The sequence below is a fragment of the Carassius auratus genome, chromosome 5 (assembly GCF_003368295.1).
Source record: "Carassius auratus strain Wakin chromosome 5, ASM336829v1, whole genome shotgun sequence".
Taxonomy (NCBI): domain Eukaryota; kingdom Metazoa; phylum Chordata; class Actinopteri; order Cypriniformes; family Cyprinidae; genus Carassius; species Carassius auratus.
Genome location: NC_039247.1, coordinates 25560647 through 25586791, shown reverse-complemented (window position 1 = coordinate 25586791; position 26145 = coordinate 25560647). Strand labels below are relative to the sequence as shown.

Here is a 26145-nt window from a genome sequence, read left to right as displayed (position 1 = left end):
ATCACTGATTTATTTCGTGGACTAATCTAAGTAACTTTTTGTCAGAGCTATGAAACACATTTTAGCTACATTAAGATTTCCAAGCATTAAGATAGCAGCTATAGTTTAATTTCTAATGGTTATCGTATCGCAGCTAATCTTGCCCTAGAAACAACCCACGCATGTCAGTTTTGGCATAAGATTATACATATTATCTAGAGAGGCGGGGCCTGAAAGGGGGACTGGCACTGACGCAACCCAGAAGGCGTGGCTTGCGTTCTGGCGTTCCTGCCATTGAGAGGATTCTGTGTGCGGTGACTCGGGCGGAGTCGGCTTTACTGTCGGGAAACGAGCTCAATCATTATAAGTTAAAGTATTTAAAAAACGCTCAGTTAGCGTGTTGTAATTTATCCTACTACTGGATGTTATTTCCCCGAAGACGCGTCGTATAAGGTGTGTTTTATAGCGGTTTTGGTGGGTGGATTTGGTGGAGAGCTGTGTAAACTGGAGTTACGGGAAGCGAAGGAGATTTTCTCGGCCCTGGCTTTCATGAACGGGCCCCTTACAACTTACTAAAGTTCGCAGAGATACGTCAGATTCTCTCTATTTTCGCTATTCCCCGGTAAGTATGCATGTTTTATGAAATATGCAATGCATTTAGGATTGGTATGTATTGGAATGTTGATATTAAGGGAGGTTTAGAGGGATCGCTTTTGCGGTGTCGATTGTTCCAGTACAGCGTGTCCCAACTGCATCCTATTATAGGCTCTCCGCTTACCTTACATTAACACTGGCGATTTATTTTCTACCGCCACTGTGCGTTTAGCGTTGTAATTGAAGTCGCACGGTTTCTAAGATTATTTTGCGTATAAATTGATATGTTTCGCTCTTAAAGTTAATCTGTTAAATTATTTAAGGATAATGTTAGCAAATATGCTAAACCCGACCACGCAAGATTAATGTAAATCTATAAATAAAAGGGTCTTCTATAACGCCACATGTTATGAGATTACAGTCAGTTCTGTTTTAATGTATCCGCGGTGTGTGATTTGTATCCGATTTGGTTGTGGTATTCGGTGCACTTTAAAATTATAGTTTCACCTATTTATTTATTTTTCCACAATGCGTTAGTTTATGCTTAGTTAATTTGTTTACATTTTATTTCAATGTGGCGCCGATTATTAATCGCAATCTGTTACATGACACTTAATCGAGAGTTTTTGCTCGGTCGGCATTGCGACTCTTTGGAGATTCTTCTGCGCCATTTGATCTTTTATTCTGATTTGTGCAAACAGTGTGTATCTACATTTGTGTGTTGTTTCATCCTTTTGACGCTTTCTCAGTCGACTTGTCAGTTTTTTTAGGCATATGTTTAGGCAATGTTTTAAGAAGTTTAGCGTTTCATGACTGAGAAAGAAAAATAATCTGGAAATAAATCATTTTTATATGTTAAGTAAGACTACATTTATCATAAAATTGCTAAAAAACAAAAACAAGCATTCGCTCTAAAGTGGCAGCAGATTTATAGCCTATTGTTGTTTATACTATTAAGCTACTACAACAAATAAATCAATAAACCGCTGCACACTTTTTAGTTTTTGTTTTTTGTTTTTATTTGAGCACATAATGTGTAATGTAGATGTACATTGTTTTTCCATTGGAAGTCGAGTCTGTGTAATCGAAGTGCTTTTTGTATGGCGTGTGTAAAAGAGCTTCTCTTCTGTGTTGCAGGTTCGAGTTATTCTGTGAGATTCACAGGATAAGGCCTTACACAGATGGGAAGAGTGTGTATGAAGCACCTTGAAGGTGCACCCAATCATTGGACTATTAGTTTCACATAATCCACTCTTTGTGGGAAAAATAACAATAATAATAATAATTTTTTGACTCTTGCCTATCATCTAAATATTGGTTCAAAGAACCTTTGTGAGCAATCATTATCATTTTTGTGACACCAAAAGTTTGAGACGACGCCATCAAAATGAGTGCAGAAGGATATCAGTACAGAGCGCTGTATGACTATAAAAAAGAGAGGGAGGAGGATATTGACCTGCATGTCGGGGACATTCTTACAGTCAATAAAGGTGCACTACTTTCAGTTGGTTACACTGAGGGGATAGAGGAGAGACCAGAGGAAATCGGATGGTTGCCTGGCTTTAATGAAAGCACTCAGGAAAAGGGGGACTTTCCTGGTACGTACGTGGAGTTCATTGGCAAGAAAAAGATTTCACCACCAACTCCCAAACCAAGGCCCCCAAGGCCTCTACCAGTGGCCCCTAGTCCTGCAAGGGCAGACTCGGACTCTGAGCAAAGTAAGTGAGCTATATATTTATTTAATTTTCATGAATGTTATTTTCAGCATTTTTGCCCCATTGAGGAATCAGGAAATTTTGCTAACAAAATTCTAAATGCTTATGTCTCAAACACACTATCTGTCTACCATTTCAAGCTGCTCTTTAGATAGTTGCTCACAGAAGCTCTATATTGTTAACCTTTAGATTAATATTTGGTCACCAGAGTTGCTTGGTTTTAACGAACGCTCCTTCCTCTTAACTAGATCCATTCATGCTGATGCCAAACCCACGTGCCTCTCTCAAAATACCCACTCGCCACTTATTCCATTTTCGTAACATGTGACCATATTTTACACCACCATTTCATCAAGAGATTGGATTTATAGCTGCAGCCCTCATATTTCCCCTGAATATATAAGGCTGTTTAAGGTTCCTGTGGCTCAGTTATAGGGCACTGCATTAGCAGCGCGAAAGGTTGTGTGTTCAATTCCCAGGAAACACACATACTGATAAAAAATAGAATGTATAGCCTGAATGCACTGTATTGTAAGTTGCTTTGGATTAAAGCGTCTGCTAAATGCATAAATGTAAATGTAAGGTTTTCACTGGTCTATGGTTCATAATTGCAAACATGGCAGGAAGCCCAGATCTGGATGAAGGCCTGCACACAGTAGTTTGTAATTGTCTGGCGTGGCTGCATCTTTCACACAGCCGCACTATGAGCATTCAGAGTCCCCATGGCTCCTTTAACATATCACTTAACTCTCTTATTCTGTAGTTTTGGTCTGCGCTGTCTTTTGTGGCAGCTATGACATTTATTTTCTAGTGATGTGACCAGCAACTTCAAAAAGGCTTGATCTGTGTATTTATTGTACATGATACAATACGGATTCTAAGGACACTTTCACGCTTGAGCTTCTGTTGACCCAAATCCATTTGACGAGTTTCCATTTGATTCATTTGAGTTTAGTTTGCGTGGAAATGTTTGTCAACAGTCCGTATCTTTGCTCTTCTGTTTGGTGACGCTAAATGGCACAGAAAGCAGATTGAAACAAAGTGTATTAAATTGAACCCATACACAGTCAGTATCCTCTTATTACTTTTTTCCTTGGTTGTTATGGTGACAGCTAAGTTAGCAATTTGTTTTTAAGGTTATGGAACATAGATCAGAGTCATTGCTGTTGAAAAGTAGTGGCAAACGTGTGTGTTACTTCCTAGTCCTATGTGGTTTGATGCGTAAAAACACTTTTTTTTTTCTTTTTTTATATTTGGCAAGAGCTATTTTTGTTTGATGAAGCCCAACTAAATGTGTATGCAGATCTGGATGATGGTCAAAATTTATGGCGTTATGCTTCTCACACACTAGAAACACCACCACTAAATCCACATAAAATTCCAGCTCTCAAACCTAGGAGTTTTGACTTGGAAGTGATTATTCAAATGACAGAATCTGAGGTTGATTTACACTGTATACGTTTAGTAAGAAATTCTCTGGTTTTTCTTCCTCATTTGAAATGACTTACTTATGACTTTTTTTTTTCATGAATTTCCCATAGTCGGTCTATTTGCATAACTCTTGCATAAAGTATCAATGCAGAGAGAAGTGAAATGCCAGAAAATGGTTCTCATATTGATGCTTGTGGTGTTTTGTCATTCTGGCACATGTTATTCTTGGTAGTGCTGGGAAATATGATTAAATAGTATTTTTTTCAGTAAGTGTTAACTATATCTTACCAGTTATTTTAAAGTCCTTATTATAAAGTATGTCTCATGTTTAGGACAAACTGGACTATGCACTTTCCTCACAGTAGCTCACTTCGTGTCCTCTGCTATTATTCATATGCGTTCATATCAAACTACTGTATATCGATATAGATATAATTGCCTCATACCATGTGCCTATTAAAGATATATCGTACAAACTTGATATTGCCTAGCCATATATATATATATAAGAGAGAGAGAGAGAGAGAAATCCAAATAGAAAATGAAACTCCAGAGCAAGCTGAACTAATTTTCTTCTTCTTTTTTTTAAGACTGAGAAGGAAAAAAAAAACCTTTAAAGTCTTGTAAACCAATTCAGCAACTTGTTCTCCCTCTTTAGTGTCCATTATAACAGCCTAGACTGTGATTTAATGTGTAATCGGAAACCATTGCATCTTTACTCCCAGAAACTGTAAAATATTTTTAAATTCCAAAAACTATAAAAATCATAGTCACCAAAAACATACAAGTCTGATCATTTACAGAGGAAAACCCATAAATTGACATTCTCAGAAATCTTTGTGTGACAGCTTACATTTAAGTTGAATTATTTTAGTGTTAACATGATGGTGTTTTCTCTAAATGGTGTCCCCTCCATACTATTAAAAGGCAGAACTGAAATCAGTATGAATGCATTATGTATTTAAGGCTCCCAGGTTTCACTTCTCAGTTCCTCACTGTGTTTCAGATTTATTAGCCGCCACTGAATGGTCTTCCAGATTTATCTTGATCTCTCTCCTCCCTAGTTCTCTTGTTTCTCCATCTTCCTCTTTGAATTTTTGGTTTATTCTTCTGGGGCCAGACCTGACAGAGGAGATTAAGGGGAAGTGTTGAGCTTTGGGCCTCTCTCTCTCTCTTTCTCTTTCTCTCTCTCTCTCTCTCTCTCTCTCTCTCTCTCTCTCTCTCTCTGAGCTGCACGGTTTGTTCAGAGAACAGCAGATGTGGAATTCCAGTCCACTCTGGCTCCCAGGCTTTTATTTATATATATTTATTTTTTATTATATATAACGCTAACATGCTCCTTTCTGTGGGCCTCTGGGGTGAGAGGATCCGTATGTGCCCGGCCCAGCTTCTTGTTTTTATTCCTTGTTTTATTTAAGTTAAGCCATTCTTGCTAAAGCTTGGAACGTCATTCTAGGTCCACAAAATGTATTGCTCAGTTTTTCCTTCACTTGGATTCCAATTTGGACCTTGGAATTTTTCTCTGCGTGACTCCAAACAGGGAATGAGATCTTTTATGGCTTTGACGTACTATGTACTATGTAAATTAGAGTTCCTCTTTATCCACTACTGTTCTGTTTTATTGCATGGAGAATGATAGTAACTGTAATACATACAGTTTGTTCATAAGTACTTTCCAGCATACTTGGTTCCCACAAAATCAAAATGTACTTTTTATTTCTGTAATATTTCAGTGTTTATTATAAATCATTCATCCATGCGCATCATAAAAAAAAAGAATCTTAGTAAAACTAAAAAAGTACATTCCCCTCTTACAACGACATCTTTTCTCTGATAGCGTGTGGTGTGAAGGTGGGACAACCTATCACTCACATGTAGGAATGTAATGATTAACCGTGAGCTGGTTGAGAATAGATTCAAATATATGACGGTTGAGATGCTAAACAAATCACGATTAATTTAGGATTAGGAGTTTATATCAATCCATGTTGGAGGGGAACTTACTGTCTTTAGAAAAGTCTAGATAGTATTTTTTTATTTTCATCTCGCCTCTGTATAATGCATATTAAAGTTCATAGGTGCAGCGCTGCTTTGTTTACAGCAGAAAACAAGGAAACACTTTAAGTGCCACCTGCTGGCAGAGAGTGAATCTGTATCTCATTCAGTTTTTCCACTGTTTTATGTAGATATTTTTAACACAGTTTTTTTTAAACCAATTTTGAAACCAATTTGAAAATGGAAAGAGCACCTACAAAGCCTTATTTTGTTTATATGAAGGTATTTATTTTGTGTTGTTTATTTTATTTAGGGCTTGTTTTAAAATTTCTGTTTAGTTTTGTTATTCACGTTTACATTATTTCAATTGTGTAATTTAGCAAACGCTTTTATCCAAAGGGACTTACAAATGAGGACAATCGAAGCAATCAAATCCAACAAAAGAGAAATAATATGTGAGTGCTATATAAGTATATTATTATAGTGTTATTTTTCAGTTAAAAAAATGTGCAGTATTTTGTCCAAGCAAAAATAAAAGGATATATTTAATTTATAATTTGTCTTAAATCTAATTTTGTTAAAAAAATAAATAAATTGTGAATCGAATCAAATCGAATTGTAAAATAAAAATCGTGAGTCGAATCGTGATTTGAGTGAATCGTTACATCCCTACTCACATGTGTTCATAACAATAGCGGACGACAACAGCCAAATTATCCAATCAATTCCCAAAGAACCAAGAACCACACTAGATTTGTGTAATTTTATTTGTATAATTCAAGAAGCCATTTCACTAAGGTATACGAAAGATGAATACAACTTCTGTTTTTTGTTGACTTACTGTAGCAGTAGAATTTTTGTATATATATTTTTTTTAATGGCCAACATATTATTCAATAATAAATATTCAGAAATAACTAAATACATTTGAGCTACACTGGTCACGACAGTCATCCAAAACTGATTAGCGCTAATTTTTTTTTTTACCTTGGATATTTTAGCAGTGCTGTTAGCTTTTAGTTGGTTTACTGTGTTTATTATGTTTAAGACCCATCATGTAAAAAAGAATAAATGAAACATCCATCTGCTTGATATTTCTGAATATGACATCTTCCATGCACAGTTGGACCAAAACTTGTTACTGGTTCGTACATACAAGTCCATGCAAGACTCGCATTTCTGTCATTCATGAGATATGGCAATCTTTTAGCAGGAGATTGCGAAAGTGCAGTTTGTGTTTGTTCAGTTTTGAGATGCTATCTTAGGTACAGATCTGTTGTGGTTGTTGTGTTTGTTTATTTAAAAAAATTCAGGACCTCACAAATGATTTAACTATTTAAAAAAAAAATGTGTGAAAACTGTCAGGGAGAACTGTGGCAGTTAACAGAAAGTGTGAGCTGGTTGGGGGAAAGCTTTGCTGATGTTTGAGATAATGTGCTTCTCTCCTTTTCGGTGGCCTCTTCAGTGCTCGACTGAACATCTGCTGAACGGTGCAGCTCTGAGGGAGAACTGTTGCTGTTTTTTTTATAAAGAATGTGTACTTCCCCTTACCAAGCAGTAAACCAATAAAAATGGCAAGGTACCAAAAAATAAAATAAAAAGAATATATAAAATGTGTATTGTACAGTCCCTCCAGAAAAACGCGATTATGCGATCGCCTGATTTATGCGGGGTCGAATTTTTTTCAAATACGACGCTCTTTAGCCGCATAAATTGCCGATTTCAGAAAGCAAAATATGCAGGGCTAGCATGATTTCATAATCCCTGTACTTTCGTTGCAAAAAACTCACATATATATTAGCAGAAAGTTGAAAAATGTTGCGTTTAATTCACACAAAGAAAGCATTTTCCCCCTATTGGCATGGGAACCTTATGAAGTGACGTAATTACGTGACGTGAACATCATCTGCAAACCCTGCGGTGAAACTTGAAGCGCGCAAATCATTCTTATTTGCCAGCAAAAAAACGCCCAAAGCAATTTCCTGATTTGTTCATTGACAGTGGAGCTAAATTAAATTGGGAGAACTTGCGAAAACTGCGGTTTGATGAAATAGAGAAAAAAAGGTGATTCCCCCAACATCCCCTTCTCACTAGGCTACTTACACTGTTGTAGTTTCATTCAGAAGTTGATGCAACTTTACAGTTGTAAGATTGCACTTTTTTGTTACAGAACAGTACCAAAAACTTAGTTGTAATTATATTAGTAGTATGTAAAATAATTTACGTTGCAGTAAGAGATAACTTACTTAAGTATGCTCGCTTATCATAGGAAGTAATAAGAAATTACTCTTTACATTAAGGTAGTAGCCCAGTGATAAAACGGTGTTGGGGGAATCACCTTTTTCTCTCTTTTTCATCAAACCGCAGTTTTTGCAAGTTCACGCAATTTCATCGCATAAAATTGCAAAAATATCCCGCATATTCCATCGCATTTTTTAAGAAAACATGCCGCAAAATCAAGGATTTCTGCCCGCAACAATCACACAAAAAATCCGCGTTTTTCTGGAGGGACTGATTGTAATATAACCTATTTAATTTATATATGTTTTGTTTAATAATGTATTTGTTTAGATACTATTATGTCATCAAAATTATAAAGTGATGTATTTAAAAAAAAAAAAATAATAATAATTATACAAATTTAAACATCAGATTCCCACAGACTTACACTCTATGTGTAACTCTGAACAAATTAAAAATGTATCTTCTGAAGTGACCAGCTTTGTTTAGAATGCTGCACAGGACATTTTTTCCAAACAAATTAGTGAGGTGCATCCTGCTATCTCTTCAGGTTTCTTTCCCTGCTAAAGACGTTGTTCCTAGGCAGGGTAATGGTACTCATTAGATCATCGTGGTTGTAACCGGGGCAGGACTGGTTTGTGGCAGTGGGCGTAATTGTGCACGTTCCTGTGGCTTAGCTTGAACAGTTTGTGCCCGGTCGCCACATTTAGCATCATGACCAATCAGTACAATCATCTCTAAGTGCTGGTGGAGTAGGCGGCGAAAAAGGGCTCTAGCAAAAAAAAACTTGTGCTGATACAGTTGACTGCGTTTGCCAGGATATGGAATAGCCATTACACATCCACTGTTTTAAAGCAAGAAAAACTCTGTAAGATAAAATTATGTGTTACATAACAGTCATGTGTTTGTATACAATACAAACTAAACATCCCACAGCGTAATGTAAAATCTTTTTTTTATTTTTTTTTAAGCCCATGTAATAGAGCTGAAATGCAAATTCAAGTTAATTTGAGTAATTTAGTTCCTTTACATAAGCTTTGTGAAGTGATTGGTCATGAATTGCTTTAAAACTTGTTTATAAAAACATTATATATTTTTTTTTAATCGGACACCACAACATTTTACTGGACTGTTCCAAATTACTCCATATTTATTATGTATTTAAGGTCTGACTTAAGTAGTTGATTTTCATTATTGCCAGCAGGTCTGCAGCAGGAGTGTGTTGTGTTGACTGATAAAATATTGATTTGCCATCAGTGAACAGGCACTGAACAGCTAAACCCTGCATGCAAACTAAACCCTAAACACTGAGCTCATTAAAAGAAATAAAAGGATTTTCACTCCAGGGGTTTGAGAGTGTTACAAGCTCTTAAAGCAACAGGAAAAAACAAAGAACTTGTTATCTTCATGTAAGATCACCATGAATTTGTGCTGTTTTCAGGGCATGAAGATTAAAAACAGAAATAGCCCATCTGTGTCACAGCATTATTTTTTCTGCATAACCCTGAATTAGTAGCCCGAGATATATCTTGTGTGCTGTGATCGTTTGATGTGTGCTTCCTGAGGTCGGGCGTTTTCACACAGGGCCCCTTTGCTTTTACATTGAGAGTTCACCCCTGTAATATCTGACATTGCTATTACAGTAGATGTTTCAAAACATCAGCACAAGTGCCTTTTTGTCTCAAGTTTTTCAGTTTTAGAAGTGGCTTGTTTGAAAACTTGATTTTGTCTGAAGATTTGAGCTGTTACTGTTTTATACACATTTGACTTTTTCCTCATTGATATAATTTTGCAATTTTGCAAACTTTTTTCTTTAGTTGTGTGTAACTGTTACTGAAGATTTAATGAATAAAATTGATTACCTTTACATGAGATTGAGAGTAGGGGGACACCGAAAGGATATATTTGAAAGAATCGTCAAAGAGCCCCAAACCCCCCACCCCCATATATAATATTATATGCACAAATATTCACAGTAACCAGAGCAGCTGATGACTAATGGAAACAATGCATCCCATAGCATAGAAACAAAAGGACCTCTACATTCAGACACTACGCGTGTTCAGACATGCACATGGACTCCCTTTTCTAAAAGTTGCTATGGCAATCAGAATCTGCAGCCCACATGATTGGCTTTTTGCATCTGAGCTGGGCTACTTTGTCTGTTTTCTGTTTTTAAAAGTTGCTAGCAGAGAACTACAGGCATTTTAAGCTGTTTTTCCCTCACCAATGTTGCTAATGTTTACCCTTTGCCCGTAAAGTCTTACAGCACTTGCATGTCGTGAATGCATCTTAAATTGTTTCCATTTCCCGGTGATTGCGTGATCTCAACTGCACAGCTGGGATAAATTAAGCCTAGTAGTTGAAAACAGAAGGCGTTTTCATGTGGATCTTTCTAGAGCATTGTTCACAGGAACACACTTTGCTAAGTTCCCAATTTTGCTACTCTCAGTGGGTTGAAGAGCTTAGCGTGAGCATAATATTGCATGAGTTCAATGCACAGTGCAGCCACTCTTGCTTGACTGCCCAGTGTCACTTGCTTATACTTTGCATGTAACACATCACACAGAGAGTGGTCAGACTTACACTTTCCAACAAATAATAATAGCCAAAAAATCTCATTGAATTACACTGAGGAACTCACCCAGCCCGAAACTTTAGGATGGGCTCTTTTGACCTGTGACCTTTTGTTTTGCATCTAAGTTCAGTTCCTCTTTAGATACACAAAGATCTTGGAGAAGCTCTCTCAGGGACATAGTGGAACCTTGAACCAAAACATTTGGACTATTCCACTATCATCAATCCTGAACGTCATTCTATCCAGCCACGCAAAAGGCCAGTGCTATCAGATCACCCAAAGTTACTTAGAAGCAACTCAATCCCCCCTTCCCTCTAAGTCTCGCGTCTCCGTGGAAATGCCCATCCAACACATGTAAATAAACACAAGACTCTTGGAATACACAGTTCAACTGTGAAATGGTGTGTGCGTCATAACATTTATTTATTTTATTTATGTTTATTTTAATTATATTTATTTATGTGATTCCAGACCACTATAGTGTTACTCAGCCAGTTTCAATCTTATGGCATAGCTATTTCACCAAACATGCCTACATTTCCCACATATATGTTCAATTCAAAGGCCATATTTGTCACCTTTGACCAGAACATTTTGAGCGAAGGTAAATTTAGCCCAGAGCTTTGAATCTGGATTCTAAGAAGCAGTGGGCTGGATAAGGTGTCTGTCTCGGCGCAGCGTACCAAAGTGACACTACACTCCAAATCTCTATATGAGGAATCTTTCGTTCACTCTCCCTGCCTCGAGTTCAGCAGTTCTCAGAAAATGAATGACTCTCCTTATGCTCGATGTAATGGACCCCAGATGCCTGTTGTCTTTCAAATGTAAGTTCAAGGGAACGGGTGTGATATGAGCTGAACTTTCTTTGCTTATCTTCCAGGCTAGCAAAAAAAAAAAAAAGTCCCAGAGCCTTGGGACTAAACAAGACCATTATTTCTAATGGCCTAAACCCCCATTTCCTCATGTGTGGTTATTTTTTTTCCCCATTTAGGCAGCCTCCAAACTTTTAATTTGAGCCACTCCTTCTAAGAAACTCTGCAAACTGTAAAGATACTCTTGATACCTCTATGAAAAAAGACTCCGTAAAGGGAATCCATTCATGATCTGCGGCCTTGGATGCTGCTAACAGTAAAGTCTTTTAGAAATCCAAGCCTTTTAAAATGCTGTGCAACGAATCCAAATAAAGCTCAAGCCAGTCCCGCAGGCCTTTCATGCCTGTACCTCAGTAACCCTCCACCCTTCTCCAGCAGCTGCATATTGCGGTCTGTTTGTTTTAGCTGTCTTGTCCACCTTCACTGTACACTTAAACATATCGTACAGGTCAGCACCAGCCCTGAAACCCCCACCAAGGCCACACTTAGATGTGCCGTCCAAATATGCTTCTTGCTGCACCACATAAATACATGAAGACCATTATTGATCTAAGTGACTGTGGACTGGGTCATGGTGTCAAGTTTTGTTTTCATTGGAGGCTTTGAAATTATGGCATTTGGTGCTCAATGAAAGGCTAGTAGTTGTTCAAAGGTACCTGGCGGCTTTTTGATGCGAGCGTTCAACTTTCTCTCCTCTAGGCTCAAGCACTCTTTTAGACCTGACGGAGCAGTTCGCTCCTCCAGAGATAGCTCCGCCAGTGCTGCTCAAGCTCCTTGAGGTCATCGAGAAGAAAGGTGAATAGAAGCCATCGCACATATTTCCTTGTCATGTGTATGCCGTAATTACTGCATTTTCTACGTGTTAACTCACATAAAAACTCTGTACAGGTCTAGACAACCCTACGCTCTACAGAAACTTCACTGCTGGAGGAGGCCTGGATGTCCGACAATGCTTTGATAGTGGTGAGTGACACATTGTATTAGCAAGTTGCTACTGGCAGCTGACTGGTGCGATGCGACCAATACTTTACAGTCGATGCTGAGCGCAAAATCACAGCTTGATATTACTATTGCTTCTTTTTTAAAATCTCCAACCTAAAGTAATACAATTGACAGCTCATCTCCAACAGTTTGTGCTACAGACGTGGGCTTCTTGAGAAGAGGTGTTCTGTCAGTTGTATAAGCAACTTTTCACCAGAAAATTATAAAACTGGTAAAGTTTCATATTGTCAGTGTCTTGGCAATAGGGTTGGGCCGATACACGATGCCATCGTCCATCGCCGTTGGCTGATAGATATCACGATGTTGCGCCGGCATCGTGAAGCCCCGCCCCTTTTAGAATGCTTGATTGCTTTTTTTAGTTTCACTATCACTTTCGAGATTAGCGATCACATGTTCTATGTTTATCCTAGTGAGCAGCAGAACATACAACACATTTTACAAATTATCTCTTTACACTGTCTACGCCAGACACAAAAGTTGTCGTGCGGTGACGCATCAGCTAGACACATCATAGAAACTGTTGAAAACAGTTGAATTTTGTTTCAGCACATAATAAACAGTCAATGTCAGGGATTTATGTTGACGCATCCATGTAGACAGTATCACTGATTATACTGAGTTCTATTAAATGATGTATATATTTATTATTCTCTACTATAGATCAGTGGTTCTATAGTACACATCCTCCCAGCAAACGACCACCCAAAAAGTCTTGTTGATTATCGTAGCTAAAGCTGGTTATGACAAGAATCAGTTGATCAAAAAGATTTATCGCTCGTCTCTATCGCTCGTCATTCCTTCCTGGCTCACTAAAGTCTGTGTTCTTTAAATCAGACGCTGCATTGGTGGATCTTGATCAGATGGACCTTCAGATGTTGTGTGACGGTCTGAGGAGGTATCTTCAAGATCTACCTCAGCCTGTCATTCCCTCTGTGGTCTACAGTGAGATGATACGCATCGCTCAAGGTGGGTTTCCATAGGATTACTCCATATCAATATTAGACCAACAGCCCTACAACTCTCAGAGGATTTATATGATATAATAATAATAATCCGTATTTAATACAGCCATGTGTGTCATTGGATTTACTCTGGGATGAGATGTCAATTCTCAGCTTGCCCCTAAAGTAATATTTAAACTGACATGAAATGCTGTGGTTTTAAGTCGTTTTTAACCTGGTTCATTTCAATGTTTTAGCTATGTAAGTACAGATCTTATGTTACAGGATCATTGTTTTTGTAATCTATCAAATATCACAGGTACAATAGCTTAAAGTTAATTATTCTTTAGGTCAAATCAGGCTAAAATATATATATATATATATATATATATATATATATATATATATATATATATATATATATATATTAAAGGATTTTAATCAGGTTTGCACATTTAAGAATAAGGGCTTTCAGTTATTTCAGTTGAAATGTAGGAGATCTTTTCAACAGTCATCAGAGTTATAATATCTCCTGTTCATTTTACATAAGCGGTCTGGTTCATTATATGGTTACTCTCAGAACTCCCATGGTCCTTCTGATTAAACTTAAGGGCCTTGAAACCAAATGATACATGGAATAAACCGACCATTTTTTATTGTTCTCGTTTCATTATTAGAGCCACAGGGTGGTGCTATTGTTCTGATGTGTTAGCCAGATGGCGAGCCGCCTACAATGGTAATAAGTAACACAAGGAGTCCTCATAAAAGAAGAAAGATCTGCACAGTTCCATGAAATTCTAAAACCAGAAAGCAGACTCCTCTAACAAGATCGTGTGGTTGTATCATCACAGCGCGTGCTTTTATGAGTACACATGTTCCAACTCTTATCTGATTTTGTGTCTACAAACCCCAGCCGAATCTACAGCAAAAAGTATTCCAGGTGTTGTATTGGTAGTTGGCTTAAGGGTGTTAACTTTATCTGCCTTCGTGTGTGACTGAATGTTCTGTCCTTGTGCTAAACAAACTGTAGCCGGTATAAACTACTAGCACGTATCCAGATTTAGAGAGAACTCTTTTTTTTAATTTATTTTTTTACTTTGCAGTACTCTTTTGGGTAGTGTACAGTCACGTGGCTGGAAACAGGATATCTGTGGTTAATAGGCCTAAAGCAAACTTGAAACTTATCTGCGACATCAGCGTTGTCAACCAATCACCTCTCAGTGTACCTTACTCACTGTGTCACTTGTCTCGCTTATGATCTTGTGCGGTTAGTTGCACGCTGAGCGCAATTTTCCACACGACTGCATGTTCACTTTTTTTTTTTTTTTTTTTTTTTTTTGCTTATGTCCTTGCTGATTATTGGTATGTTTAGCTCACAATAAATACATGGCTCTGAGACAAAGGTCAAGGGAAGTCTTGTGACGACACTGTAAGTGTATGGATGTGAGTGTTTGAGAGGCATTTTTTCAAACAGTCTTCTATCTCTCGGCCTCTTCAGAAGTGCAAGGTACAGACGAATGTGCACATCACCTGCGGCTGGTGGCCAGCTCCTCTGCACTTCCTCCACAGTACTGGCTAACCCTGCACAGCTTGCTGCGCCACTTCTCCCGTGTATGTCAGGCCTCAGCAGCCAACCTGCTTAGTGCTCGTGCCCTCGCTGAGATCTTCAGCCCGACACTCTTCAGACAACAGCCCACCAGGTACATCCTCACACATATGCTAATGAATCACATTGTTGTCAATGCTAGCTTGTTAGAAAAAAACCTGATGTTTTGTTTCTCTTCCCAGCTGTGAGCCCAGCCCAGAGGCACACATCAGGATAATTGAAGTCCTGGTGACCAGCGAATGGAGTGACAGTCAGGCAGCTCCAGGTAAATACACTATAATGCTGATTACAAACCCCTCTAAGACAGTGGTTCTCAACCAATAAGTCATTTAGCTAAATTAACAATCCTAATTAAAATAGTTAAAAGAAAAGTAAATATTTACACTTATGACGTCATATTTAATTGGTGTTATTGAAGATAGGCAGAATTGAGTTTGAGACACACTGCTCTAAGGTTATGTGTACTTTTAAGGGTGTAAACTTTTATTCTTTTAGTCAGGACAAAAGTCATTGGTGGGGGAAAAGGATAGTGATCGCAAGCTGGATTCAAACCAATGTTGTCCAAACATTGAGCCAAATACAGAGTACCTTGGCTCAGTGTCTCAAACATATGCACCTTTATTTAAAGTATCAGAGTAGGTGAAGGGCTGGCAACACTGGGAAGAAGATTGGGCAGGTAACTCATAAACTGCATGTAATGGGCCGGCACCTGGGTTTGCTGCATGGGCCACCTTGACTTAATAGTTAGTGCTGTCCACTAGTCTACAGATCAGTCTGATGTTCACACTTGTGCATCAAATCAAAAAGCAAGAACTGCTGTGCAGAAAAGAGATAAAAAGGAGATAGTCAACCCAATGTGTTTTTTGCGGCAAAAGGAAGATAGCATTGATTTACTTTATTCTTATTTGATATAGCTGTGCCCTTTTACTTCAGCATTGTGTAATCTTGGCTGCAGTATAGCACTTTGATATGAATGTTTAATGTCTTCGAGTGCTCTGTGGAAAAATCTGCATTTCGCTCCCTTGCTTTTGTGGGTCCGGTTCATTCAGAGATGGGACAGACCACAGAGACACTTCTGCTGTGTGTACGCTGCCCTGAACACAGACCAGTTGTCTAGTTGGAATTTTATAGGACTAGTCTCTCTCCCTGTCTTTATCCAACTATCTATCTCTCTCAGGCTGCCGGGGGCCCCAAGTCTGGCTGTGTGACTGTTTAAATGTTTTATTACCTGTTAGGGCCTATTTATACCTTGCCCTGGCATGGAGCGAGCTCAGCTGTCAGTAATTTGCACCTGCAGGAGGCTGGGTTGGGCGAGCCCAGACTCAAAACCACACTTGCCTCCTTTCTGCTTGGGCAGCTCAGTTTCTTCCTGTACAAGCTTTCACACAAACACGAATCACACAAGTGCCACTTTTAAACTTGTTGCCCATACACGATTCCTGCACATGTGGCGTTGGGTAGCAGTAGATGTGTGTTAATTTGAGTGCAAGTGTGTGCCTGTTCCTAGTTACTGGGTGGCTATTTTAAGCTGATGGCAAAAGGCCCATTTGGATTGGGTTGGACTGAAGTGCGGTTTGCTCCACAGAGCGCTCTTGTTCGCTTGCAATGGCGGCTGTTCTGTCTTGCATGCATTCTCACACACTTCCGAGGACTTTACTCCACCCCCCGGCCCCCTCCTGCCTGTGCCTCATTCCCCTCCCAAAACATAAGGGTGCACAGCTCAGCAATATTCGAACCTGAGCAAGTTAATCATGAGACTGAACCCTTGGAGCCAGACGGAGTGAATGAGCTGAGAGAGAGAGAGTTGATTAGCAGCAGTGCGACCCCAGCAATCATTAACCCAGCCATCCCGGAGCAGGAGTCATTCTCCACCCCTCTCAGATCTGCTTTATTTCTTCGGTCTCTGCGGTTTCAATCTGTCGCACTCAGCTTCTCTTTGTCAACTTGGATTTTGTTGGATTTCTTCAAACTGCCCCCATTTCTTTAGACGTCTGCACCTGTCAAGTTGGAATATTTTTCAAAAGGACTGTCTCTTGGATTTACCAAGAATTACAAGAAATGCTTCTCGGACGGACTTGCTGAACAAAAGGCTGCTTGGCTTCTGCTGAACATGCACAACTTGCAATGTAAGTGTGTGGTTTTGGTTTGTCAGGAAGTTTGGTGTAATGAACGGTTACGTTTCTCAAAATTGCATAAAAGTCGCTTCGGGGAGTTAATCGGTTTTTCAGAGGGCAAGATAGTGGCTCTTCTCAGATGTCTTATTTTGTGTCCTGTTCTGGCTCTTTCACTAAATATCCTTGCTTCTCCACTGTGCAATTGGCTATTGCCTGTCTGTGTCAAGACTAGCACAAGTGCAACCTGCTACGAAAAGTGGGTTAACCTGTTTGACTGACACTGGCATGTCTGAACACGCGAGGTGAATGTGTTGTATTATTCATCGGCTCCAAAAAATGCAGGGTATTGAATGTCTTTAAAACGCAAGAAGTCAACTTAAATGTAAAACTAACATTTTTATTTATTTTTTGTTATATATAGATAGATATAACAAAAAATATATATGTTAATGTTGGAAGCGGACTGTTACACTTGTCCACCTGTGGGACTGACCAGCTGAAGTGCCTTTCTGAGCTGTCCTTAGAGTGCTGAACATGACAATAGTCCACGTTCCTTGGGCCGTTTTTAACTCTACTTAGAACTGCGGCTATTTCAAGCTCAAATAGCTGATCTCTCCCCTCCTACAGTCCTCCGTGAGTCGCATTTGGGGATTATAAGAAGTATTTCCAAGCCATGGCTGCCTCCTGACCCGGCCTTGTGTTTGACGTAGGGACTGCCTACGTGCCGCTGCAGCAGTGATCAGTGCTCTGCTTTTGTCTGCCTACCAGCAGAGGGGCCATACTGATCACTTCTGCTCAGAGGCGGGGCATTGCAAAGCTGCATCACAGATACAGGAAGGGAGGGGGTGACAGAGAAAGACAGTCAGGCTTCAGTTCCTTACCTCATTCGAAAGATGCTGTGCTGCAGCGCACTTTGTCTGTGATTTACCTCCCTGCGTTTGACAGCATTGAAACAGCTCAGAAGACGCTTATGTTCTGCGTGGATAAAGGACTGGATCACAAACTTCGGAGCAGATAAATCTTGCTTTTGATACATTTTTGCATTGTTGACTTTTTAATGGACAAAGCACTATTGCAATGACATCACTGCACTCAGGACTTGGAAGAAATAAAAGCAGGTGATGAGGCAGGAGTGGCCAGCAACAGTCCTGCTGCACCATTGGCTGGGGTAAGTGATGTAATGGCTTTCACTGATCCCACTCTCCAAGGCTTTTCGGAAAATTTTCTCAAAGCGACGAGCAAGATGAACCTGGATTTATTATATCCATTCAGAGGAGGTTCGCCAAGAGAAATGTATGCGAGTCCTTCCGGATATGCAATGCACCATTAAGCATGGCAGATTTAGAGAGCCTGAGACTTGACGCTGGATCAGACCTGCTGTTTTACTTAGAAATAGACGCACCAGGTAACTGTTGAAGTTGGTGCATTCCAAACGTGTCATTTTTATGGCTTAATTTGACGGGTGACTGGTCTGTCCGTGGTATTGGATATAAGCTTTTGTTTCAAAACAGGTGTAACATTTGCGATTGACTTGTTCTCATGGTGAAAGATACATTTATCTTGCGTAGATTATTTAAGAGTGTCTTTCCATAGAGGACGCATCTGCTTTAGGTATCACAGAGCATTGGACGATTTGTTGGTTATATTCTTGTAGGTTTTTCTGCATGTTTCATACTCTGATTGCACTAGGCAGAAAATGATTAGTGAGGATAGTGACTGAAGCGAACAAAGGATAGACAGTGAGTGTGCATGAGATTGTGGTGGGGGGTGTTGGAAGATAAAAATAGCCCACCGCTTCTGCTCTGCCTCATGCTCCACGGAGACTGCACTGCCCCCGCTGTTTCTCGTCATTCTGCCCAGCAGCCAATCAGATGCAACCTCTGTCTCTATCCAGCAAAGCAACATGTTCTCAATGGTTAGGGATTCTGGCATCAATGTGCATATTGCAATGCTTTAAAAAGTCCATCAGTGGGTCTCTGCATGCTGTCAGATGTCACTGCTTCTAGATACAGTGCTAATTCTGTTCTGAAGCACTTGTTGTCAAGCAATGTTTCATATAACTGATATCATCAAATCCAGATTAAAGGTCCTTGTTCCCTTCTTGAATTATACATGAGATTATGAATCTCGGGAACAGTTTATTTGGTATAATGCTGGCCAGATCAGAAAATGGTGATGAAATGAAGAAGATTTTGGAAGGTTCAATGAAATGTGTTCTCACTGAGTAAAGAATCCGACTCCCTGCTGAGTGCTGGAGAGACATGTGCTCAGCTGCATTTAATGAAATGGAAAGCGCTGGAAGGGGAGGAGGAAAGAATTCTAGAAAACTGCAGTAACCACTGTATGCTTTGAAAACATAACTGTTACAGTTGGAAGAAAACATACATCACTAACTTGACAGGAAAACACCAAAGGATGTCTTAGGGGTTTTCATTTCTCCTCATCGGATTAAAGCATCCTTTAGTTAAACTGTTCTTTTGTATCGACACATAGGTTTGAGCATGCCTGCACATGATTGTCTGTGTAAATGACCTTGAGTGCTGCTGGTTCATCAGCAGTTCTGGTATCAACCAGTTTCTCTCTTTCTCTTCACAGCACTACCTCCCAAGCCACCCAAACCAACGTCTGTCCCCAACAACGGTATGAACAACAACATGGCTCTGCAAGATGCTGAATGGTACTGGGGGGATATCTCCAGGCAAGTACTCATAAAACGTTTGGTCAGATAAGCATGCATTAAAAAAAAATGTTGCTTCATGTAAAAGTTTGACTCCCTTTCTGTTGCAGGGAGGAGGTCAACGAAAAGCTTCGGGACACTGCTGATGGTACATTTTTGGTCCGAGATGCCTCCACTAAAATGCATGGGGATTACACACTGACACTGAGGTACGTTCTCCTTTGTAAAACCCAAGTATGTCTGCATTTCTGCATTTAGGGTGCTGGCCTTGACTCTGGATTGATCCAAAAGATTGGTCTAAATGCTACTTTTTATTGGCCATATAGGAAAGGAGGTAACAACAAGCTGATCAAAATCTTCCATCGTGATGGAAAATACGGCTTTTCAGACCCCCTGACCTTCAACTCTGTGGTTGAGTTGATCAACCACTATCGGCACGAGTCTCTCGCCCAGTACAACCCCAAACTAGATGTGAAACTACTATATCCTGTGTCCAAGCACCAACAGGTAATCATCCTCTAATTTAACTTCACTGTAGATCATCTCGTTTCAGTCGGAAACATTTTATTTGATGTTTTTTTTTAATGCATTTACAGGATCAGGTAGTAAAGGAGGACAACATTGATGCTGTTGGGAAGAAGTTGCACGAATACCACCAGCAGTTCCAAGAAAAGAACAGAGAGTACGACAGACTCTATGAGGAATACACTAGAACATCACAGGTGTGCTCTTAAATGCATGTATAGTAGATGATTGCCTATATGCGTTTCACACACAGAGCTCGAGAAAAGCTCTTCAGGGGAAAGCTCGCATTCTGACATGCTGTTGTTTGCTCACTAGGAAATACAAATGAAAAGGACTGCCATTGAAGCTTTTAATGAGACCATAAAGATCTTCGAAGAGCAGTGCCAGACGCAAGAACGGTACAGCAAAGAATATATAGAGAAGTTTAGGAGAGAAGGCAATGAGAAGGAAATCCAAAGGTGAGTCTTGAAGCTGAGAACATCCAAAGTAGTCGTTTGGGGAGCATTTCAGAAGTGTAATGCAATGTTTCAACACAGGATTATGGTCAACTATGAGAAGTTAAAATCCCGCATCAGTGAAATTGTGGACAGCAAACGACGTCTCGAAGAAGATCTGAAGAAGCAGGCGGCAGACTACAGAGAGATTGACAAGCGGATGAACAGCATTAAGCCTGACCTCATCCAGCTCAGAAAGACCAGGGATCAGTACCTCATGTAAGTAGCTCATACTCCATAAGTTCTGCTCTTCAAATTTAATACACAAGACATAATGTTGCATTCGGAAATGGAGCGCAATGTAATGTAACAAATTATTTTGTTGTTGTTGCTGTGCAGGTGGTTGACACAGAAAGGGGTCAGACAGAAGAAACTCAACGAATGGTTGGGAATCAAAAACGAAAACCAGGACGAGTGAGTATTCTGCTTATCACATTATAGCCATTTGATATTTAAAAGTTGTACTGGTTACTAAATCACACTCTGCACTTCTACGCTAGTCAATACTCAATGGTGGATGACGATGAGGATTTGCCACACCATGACGAACGTTCCTGGAAGCTTGGTAACATTGACCGGAAACAGGCAGAGACCCTTCTGCGGGGCAAGAGGGACGGGACATTCCTGGTCAGGGACAGCAGCAAACCTGGATGTTATGCCTGTAGTGTTGTGTACGTATAATTGTATTTATGTAGAGTTGCTAGTTGTTATTACCGTAATTTCTATGCAAGATTTTGAGGGTGCATGTTGAAATAGGAAATTGCAAAAGGCACTGATGACTAAAACCATCTCTTTTTCGTCTTGCAGTGTGGATGGTGAAGTCAAGCACTGCGTCATCAACAAGACACCCACAGGATTTGGCTTCGCTGAGCCCTACAACCTTTACAGCTCTCTGAAAGAACTGGTCTTGCACTACCAGCATACGTCCCTGGTTCAGCACAATGACTCTTTGAATGTCACGTTAGCATACCCAGTCTACGCACACCAGAGGCGGTGAGGACTTGTGAACACACCCTTGGGACTCGTTGCGAACACGGGAGTTGAGAAAGGGCCTCCCCTTGAACGGAGACGCCTCCAGTTAGGCTGCTACCGAGGGCTGCTTTTTGCCTTGAATCGACCATGTCGGAAAGACAAGAAAGCAAAACCCAAAACGAACATTTCAGCCAGTCTGAATGTAGTTTTCTTTATTGAGTTGAAACTGCTCAAATGTAACTCACTCTCCCAAAATGGAGGACTTTGGAGGCCTTTTCCAAATGGTGCTTGTTCATTTCAAAGCTTTACCCGCTGCTGGAATGTGGAACATTGATTAGACCTGTAGAGAGCACCATTTTTTCTTTTTTTTTTACCTCTTCTAACCCATGACCTGCTCAGTTCAGGTCCCCACTTGGGTGTATGTGTGTGTTTGTATGTGTACGAGAGAATGTGATTTGACCAAAACTCACAGAATCTAAAAGCTATTGGGATGTTCAACATGATGTGTTAAACTTTCACGAACAGACCATGGAATCAGCTGATCAAATGTAGCAAGACGGCACTTTTCAAAACAGTATCTGTTAGTTTTCCTGTAAGAGACTCCTACATGAACGTTGATATGACACGTCTCGTCTGAAAGGAGCCACGCAACAAGAAACGAATGAGATGCTTGGCATTTCTTTTGTTAAGCATTATAGTGACAGACTCTAAATACATTTCTGCTTTATGGACTGGCAAGAAAGGAACTGAAATGGACTTCACACTGTACATACAGATAGCATCTAAAGCTATGTGACAAACCATATTGTACCAAAAAAGCGCAGCTCCTTCTCAGTTTTATTCTTATATGCTATGCAAATTCTGTATTTTCCATCTTCTCTGCAAAGTTGTGAGTTTTATTTTACATGTTGCTAACCATAATATAAACTTGTTTTTATTGCTTAAAGTCTTCTCTTTTTTTTTTTTTTTTTTTTTGGTAAGAGGATATTTTAAGTGTCAAAATGCCAAGAAAGGTGGCTTCAGTTACAGAAGAAGTGAGGAAAAATACTTTTATTACATATTTCTTTATCAGCCGCTGGTAATATTAAAGAGAGAGTATTTTATTAGTCTTTTTCACTTGGAGCTGATTTTCTCTTGGGCAGAGCCTGGAGGACATTAGTGCTGCTTCTGTCTACAGTAATGGTGATATATATCTTAATATTTTCACTAGAGCAAACATTAACGAAAAAAAAAACAAAAAAACATGATGTTTGAAATAACTGCAACTGAATTATTAAAGTCATTAACACAATACTGCAGGTTCCCAAACCAGTATAGAGGTTTATTTTACGATATCTGTCCCATAATCAAGAGCGTATTGATTTGATCCTCCGGAATGATGGAAAAAAGCATTTTATTTTTTCGGTGACTTAATTCCCTCTCATTCCTTTTCAACATAGTATTTTTTCTGTATCAGAAATCCTTAATAGCTTTCACATAGATGGATCAACTTAGTTTGACTCGTACTCGATGTTCTAGTTTGGGCCACATTATCGAAATCAGAATTGTATTACTTGATTGCAACAAAGTTATGGGAATCCACCAGCTTGACATTCATAGTTCGCTACAGTATTCAGTGATCAGTATATCAGTATTGCTTTTGCCTTCCCCTCTTGTCTGCATTGCAGTTACACTTGGCAAATGCATTTGGTGTTTTGCATAAATAAACATCAATATGACACCAGTAATAAAGGAATTTTTCATGTCACTATTGTTGGTCAAACTTTGTGTTCCTATATTTTGAATTTGTTTGACTCCTTGTGTTAACTAGGCCTTATTGCCTTAAAATAAGTAGTTTTTTTTTTTTTTTTTATGCAGACAGTACTGTTGAATTTCTCCATTTGAGTTTCTTGAATATTTGAACGTCTTTAATATAAGATTTTCGAGAGGAATGGCAATTCTTGCGTTTTTTTCTGCCATGTCTTTACGCACAATTGTCCTACACTATGTGACCCTGCCTGTGAAAATCCAGCTAAAGTAAAAAAAAAATTGTGATTTACCGTTTTCTACATAAAATCATCCTTCATAAAGATGTAGAACATTCTGTGAAAATATAACCTTTATATCTTTTTAATATTGACTGAGTAAGGCCATGCCAAAGGTTGAAGTCATAGTGAAATGAATGGTTGAAATCAAACTTTGCAGCTTGCTATCTCCTAATAAGATTTTAAGACTTTAGCCTGGATTTCACCCAACAAGTTTGCAAATAGTTCTCAAATGATAAGAAGGGCTCTTTCTGAGTCCCCTTTTTGCTGAGCAAACTAGAATGTGGTTATAAATATGTGAATTCACAGGCCAATTATTATTTTTGAATTTTACTGCTTGTGATTTTGAAAGTCTGAGAATCAGTAATCGAATTCACCCAATCGAATTCTTTGTTGTTGCTTTTTTATTGTGCATCTGCAAATGTCACTCTAAACCTACACACTCAGTTTCAATGAAGAAAGCTTTCATGGTAACTTATCTGGGGCATTTTTTTTCTTTTTGTCTCCCCTTCTTCTTTGTTGTACTTTTGTTTTCAGCCTCAGACTTCCGTGTTTCACATTATCATGGTAGTCCTCTTTATGCAGCCCCTGTTCTCAGAATTTCGTGCATTTTTTTTCTTTATGAAATTGTATAACGTTAGTTTACAGACATTGTTACCAGAATGCTTAAATTGAGATTAACCAGTGTGTTCCAGTTCTAAAAAAAAAGAAAAAATGCTTCAGTTCTGTATTGGCTTTTTTATTTTAATTTTTTTTATAAAGATAAATAAAATGATGTTTTGGAGACTAAAAGTCTTTGGTCGTGATCTGGTCTGTTCTATAGATGTCTAGAATTTGACAGTTGACTGTTGAACTCCATGTACTGTTTCAGAGACTTGAGGTTATGCAAATGTTGTGGCGTGATATGATGGCACGGCATTGATGTCAGTCATCTGAAGGTTACAGAACTTCATGTTCTCGCATTAAAAATAGCAACAGGTTCACACTATTAGTTAGTTGCTTTTACTTAGCCTTTTTTAATCAGATAGGGGTCGTTAAATTGATCAAGTGATAATAAAGACGTTTACATTGTTAGAAAAAAATATTTTAAATCAACACTGTTCTTTCTAACTTTCTACATTGAAAGTTAGATGTCTTTAACTTCTATGTACTTAAATATTTTTACATACAGTACATATTGTTACATGGTACTTAAATGTATACAATAAGTACTGTGTTAAATGCAAAATTTTATAATGTAAGTAGTTAAAGATGCCTATAATAATGTGCTAAATTAATTTTCAGTGTAGTTTAAATGTAATTACAATTTAAAGTAAGTACATACGCTAGTAGTTAAATGGGTCATATGATTAATCGATTTCAGTTTTTCCTTTCTCTTTGGAGTGTTACAAGCTCTTGGTGCATGAAGAAGATCTGTAAAGTTGCAAAGACTAAAGTCTCCAAAGAGATTTTCTTTATCAAAGTTAAGACTCTGCCACTCCCCCACATGTCTAAGTCACGAGGTGCGTTCCGTTCGACCGTAAGTGTACTGCGAAGTGGACTTCACAGGGTATTCCGCCATCTGAAGTGAGATTCCAATCTGAAGGGAGCGAACATGTTCAGTTCGAAGGGCACTGAGCATGGCACAGGGAATAAGGGAACATCAATACATCACTTCACAGGAAGTGGAGAGCGATTATCCCCCAACTGTCATTGCACGCAGCACGTCACCACCAGTCAGAACCAGGGGGCAAGGAACTCGACCGGAAGTTGAAGTCGGGTGGGGGCTGCCATCTTTTAGCGGAACTTCACTTGCGTTAGCATTCCCATTGACTCCCATTCATTTTGGCGTCACTTTGACAGCGAATAACTTTACATCTGAGGCGTTTAAAGACTCCGTTTGTCCATTATTTATTTCTAAAGATACACGACAATGTATAAAGGGCTCCATTACCCTCTATGTTAAATTATGGCCCCGTATAAACAGTTTTTGTAAAAAATAGGCTAACGATTGCGTCATAACCACTCGTCTCTCTGTCGCATTACCGTACAGACAGGAGGAGAAGCTCGCAGGCAATTAACTTAATATGGCGTACTGGCGTTACATTTTAAAATACTATTCAAAATAATTAATCAGAATACTTACTCCTGCTCACTCACGACAAAGAACTCCCCGCTCAAGCTCGCCGTCTCTGCAAGATTAACGATGGCAGTTTGCACGCACAGCCACTTAGAAGATTTACATCTGGCAGACAGGTTGCTGACGTCATCAAGCTTCGTTTGAGTCTGCGCGTCAGAAACGGAAGTGCTAAAAAACGCTAAAAATGGGCTTCACTTGTCTCAATTGAGTTCCAATGGGGTCGCTGTGTCCATTTCTTTTACTGTCTATGTTCAGAACGGCCATCT

The 26145-nt window shown here is 39.2% G+C and overlaps 1 protein-coding gene across 4 annotated transcripts; it reads left to right on the top strand.

The window, feature by feature from the left end:
* Window positions 1-276: 276 nt before the first annotated feature.
* Window positions 277-24553, top strand: LOC113083631 (phosphatidylinositol 3-kinase regulatory subunit alpha). 4 transcript variants are annotated; one of them, XM_026254672.1, is made up of 16 exons: window positions 277-601; window positions 1711-2291; window positions 12105-12200; window positions 12294-12368; window positions 13242-13373; window positions 14847-15048; window positions 15137-15219; window positions 19664-19766; window positions 19856-19954; window positions 20072-20252; window positions 20342-20467; window positions 20586-20728; window positions 20807-20983; window positions 21104-21178; window positions 21265-21435; window positions 21572-24553. In XM_026254672.1, exons 2-16 carry the CDS (start codon window positions 1961-1963, stop codon window positions 21759-21761), a joined length of 2184 nt encoding a protein of 727 aa, XP_026110457.1. In that variant the 5' UTR covers window positions 277-601; window positions 1711-1960; the 3' UTR covers window positions 21762-24553. The 4 variants fall into 4 exon arrangements, with proteins under 4 accessions (XP_026110457.1, XP_026110458.1, XP_026110460.1 ...); XM_026254673.1 differs by lacking the exons at window positions 12105-12200; window positions 12294-12368; window positions 13242-13373 and having other exon boundaries at window positions 278-601; XM_026254675.1 differs by lacking the exons at window positions 277-601; window positions 1711-2291; window positions 12105-12200; ... (2 more) ...; window positions 14847-15048; window positions 15137-15219 and adding an exon at window positions 16676-17080.
* The last annotated feature ends 1592 nt before the right edge of the window (window positions 24554-26145 follow it).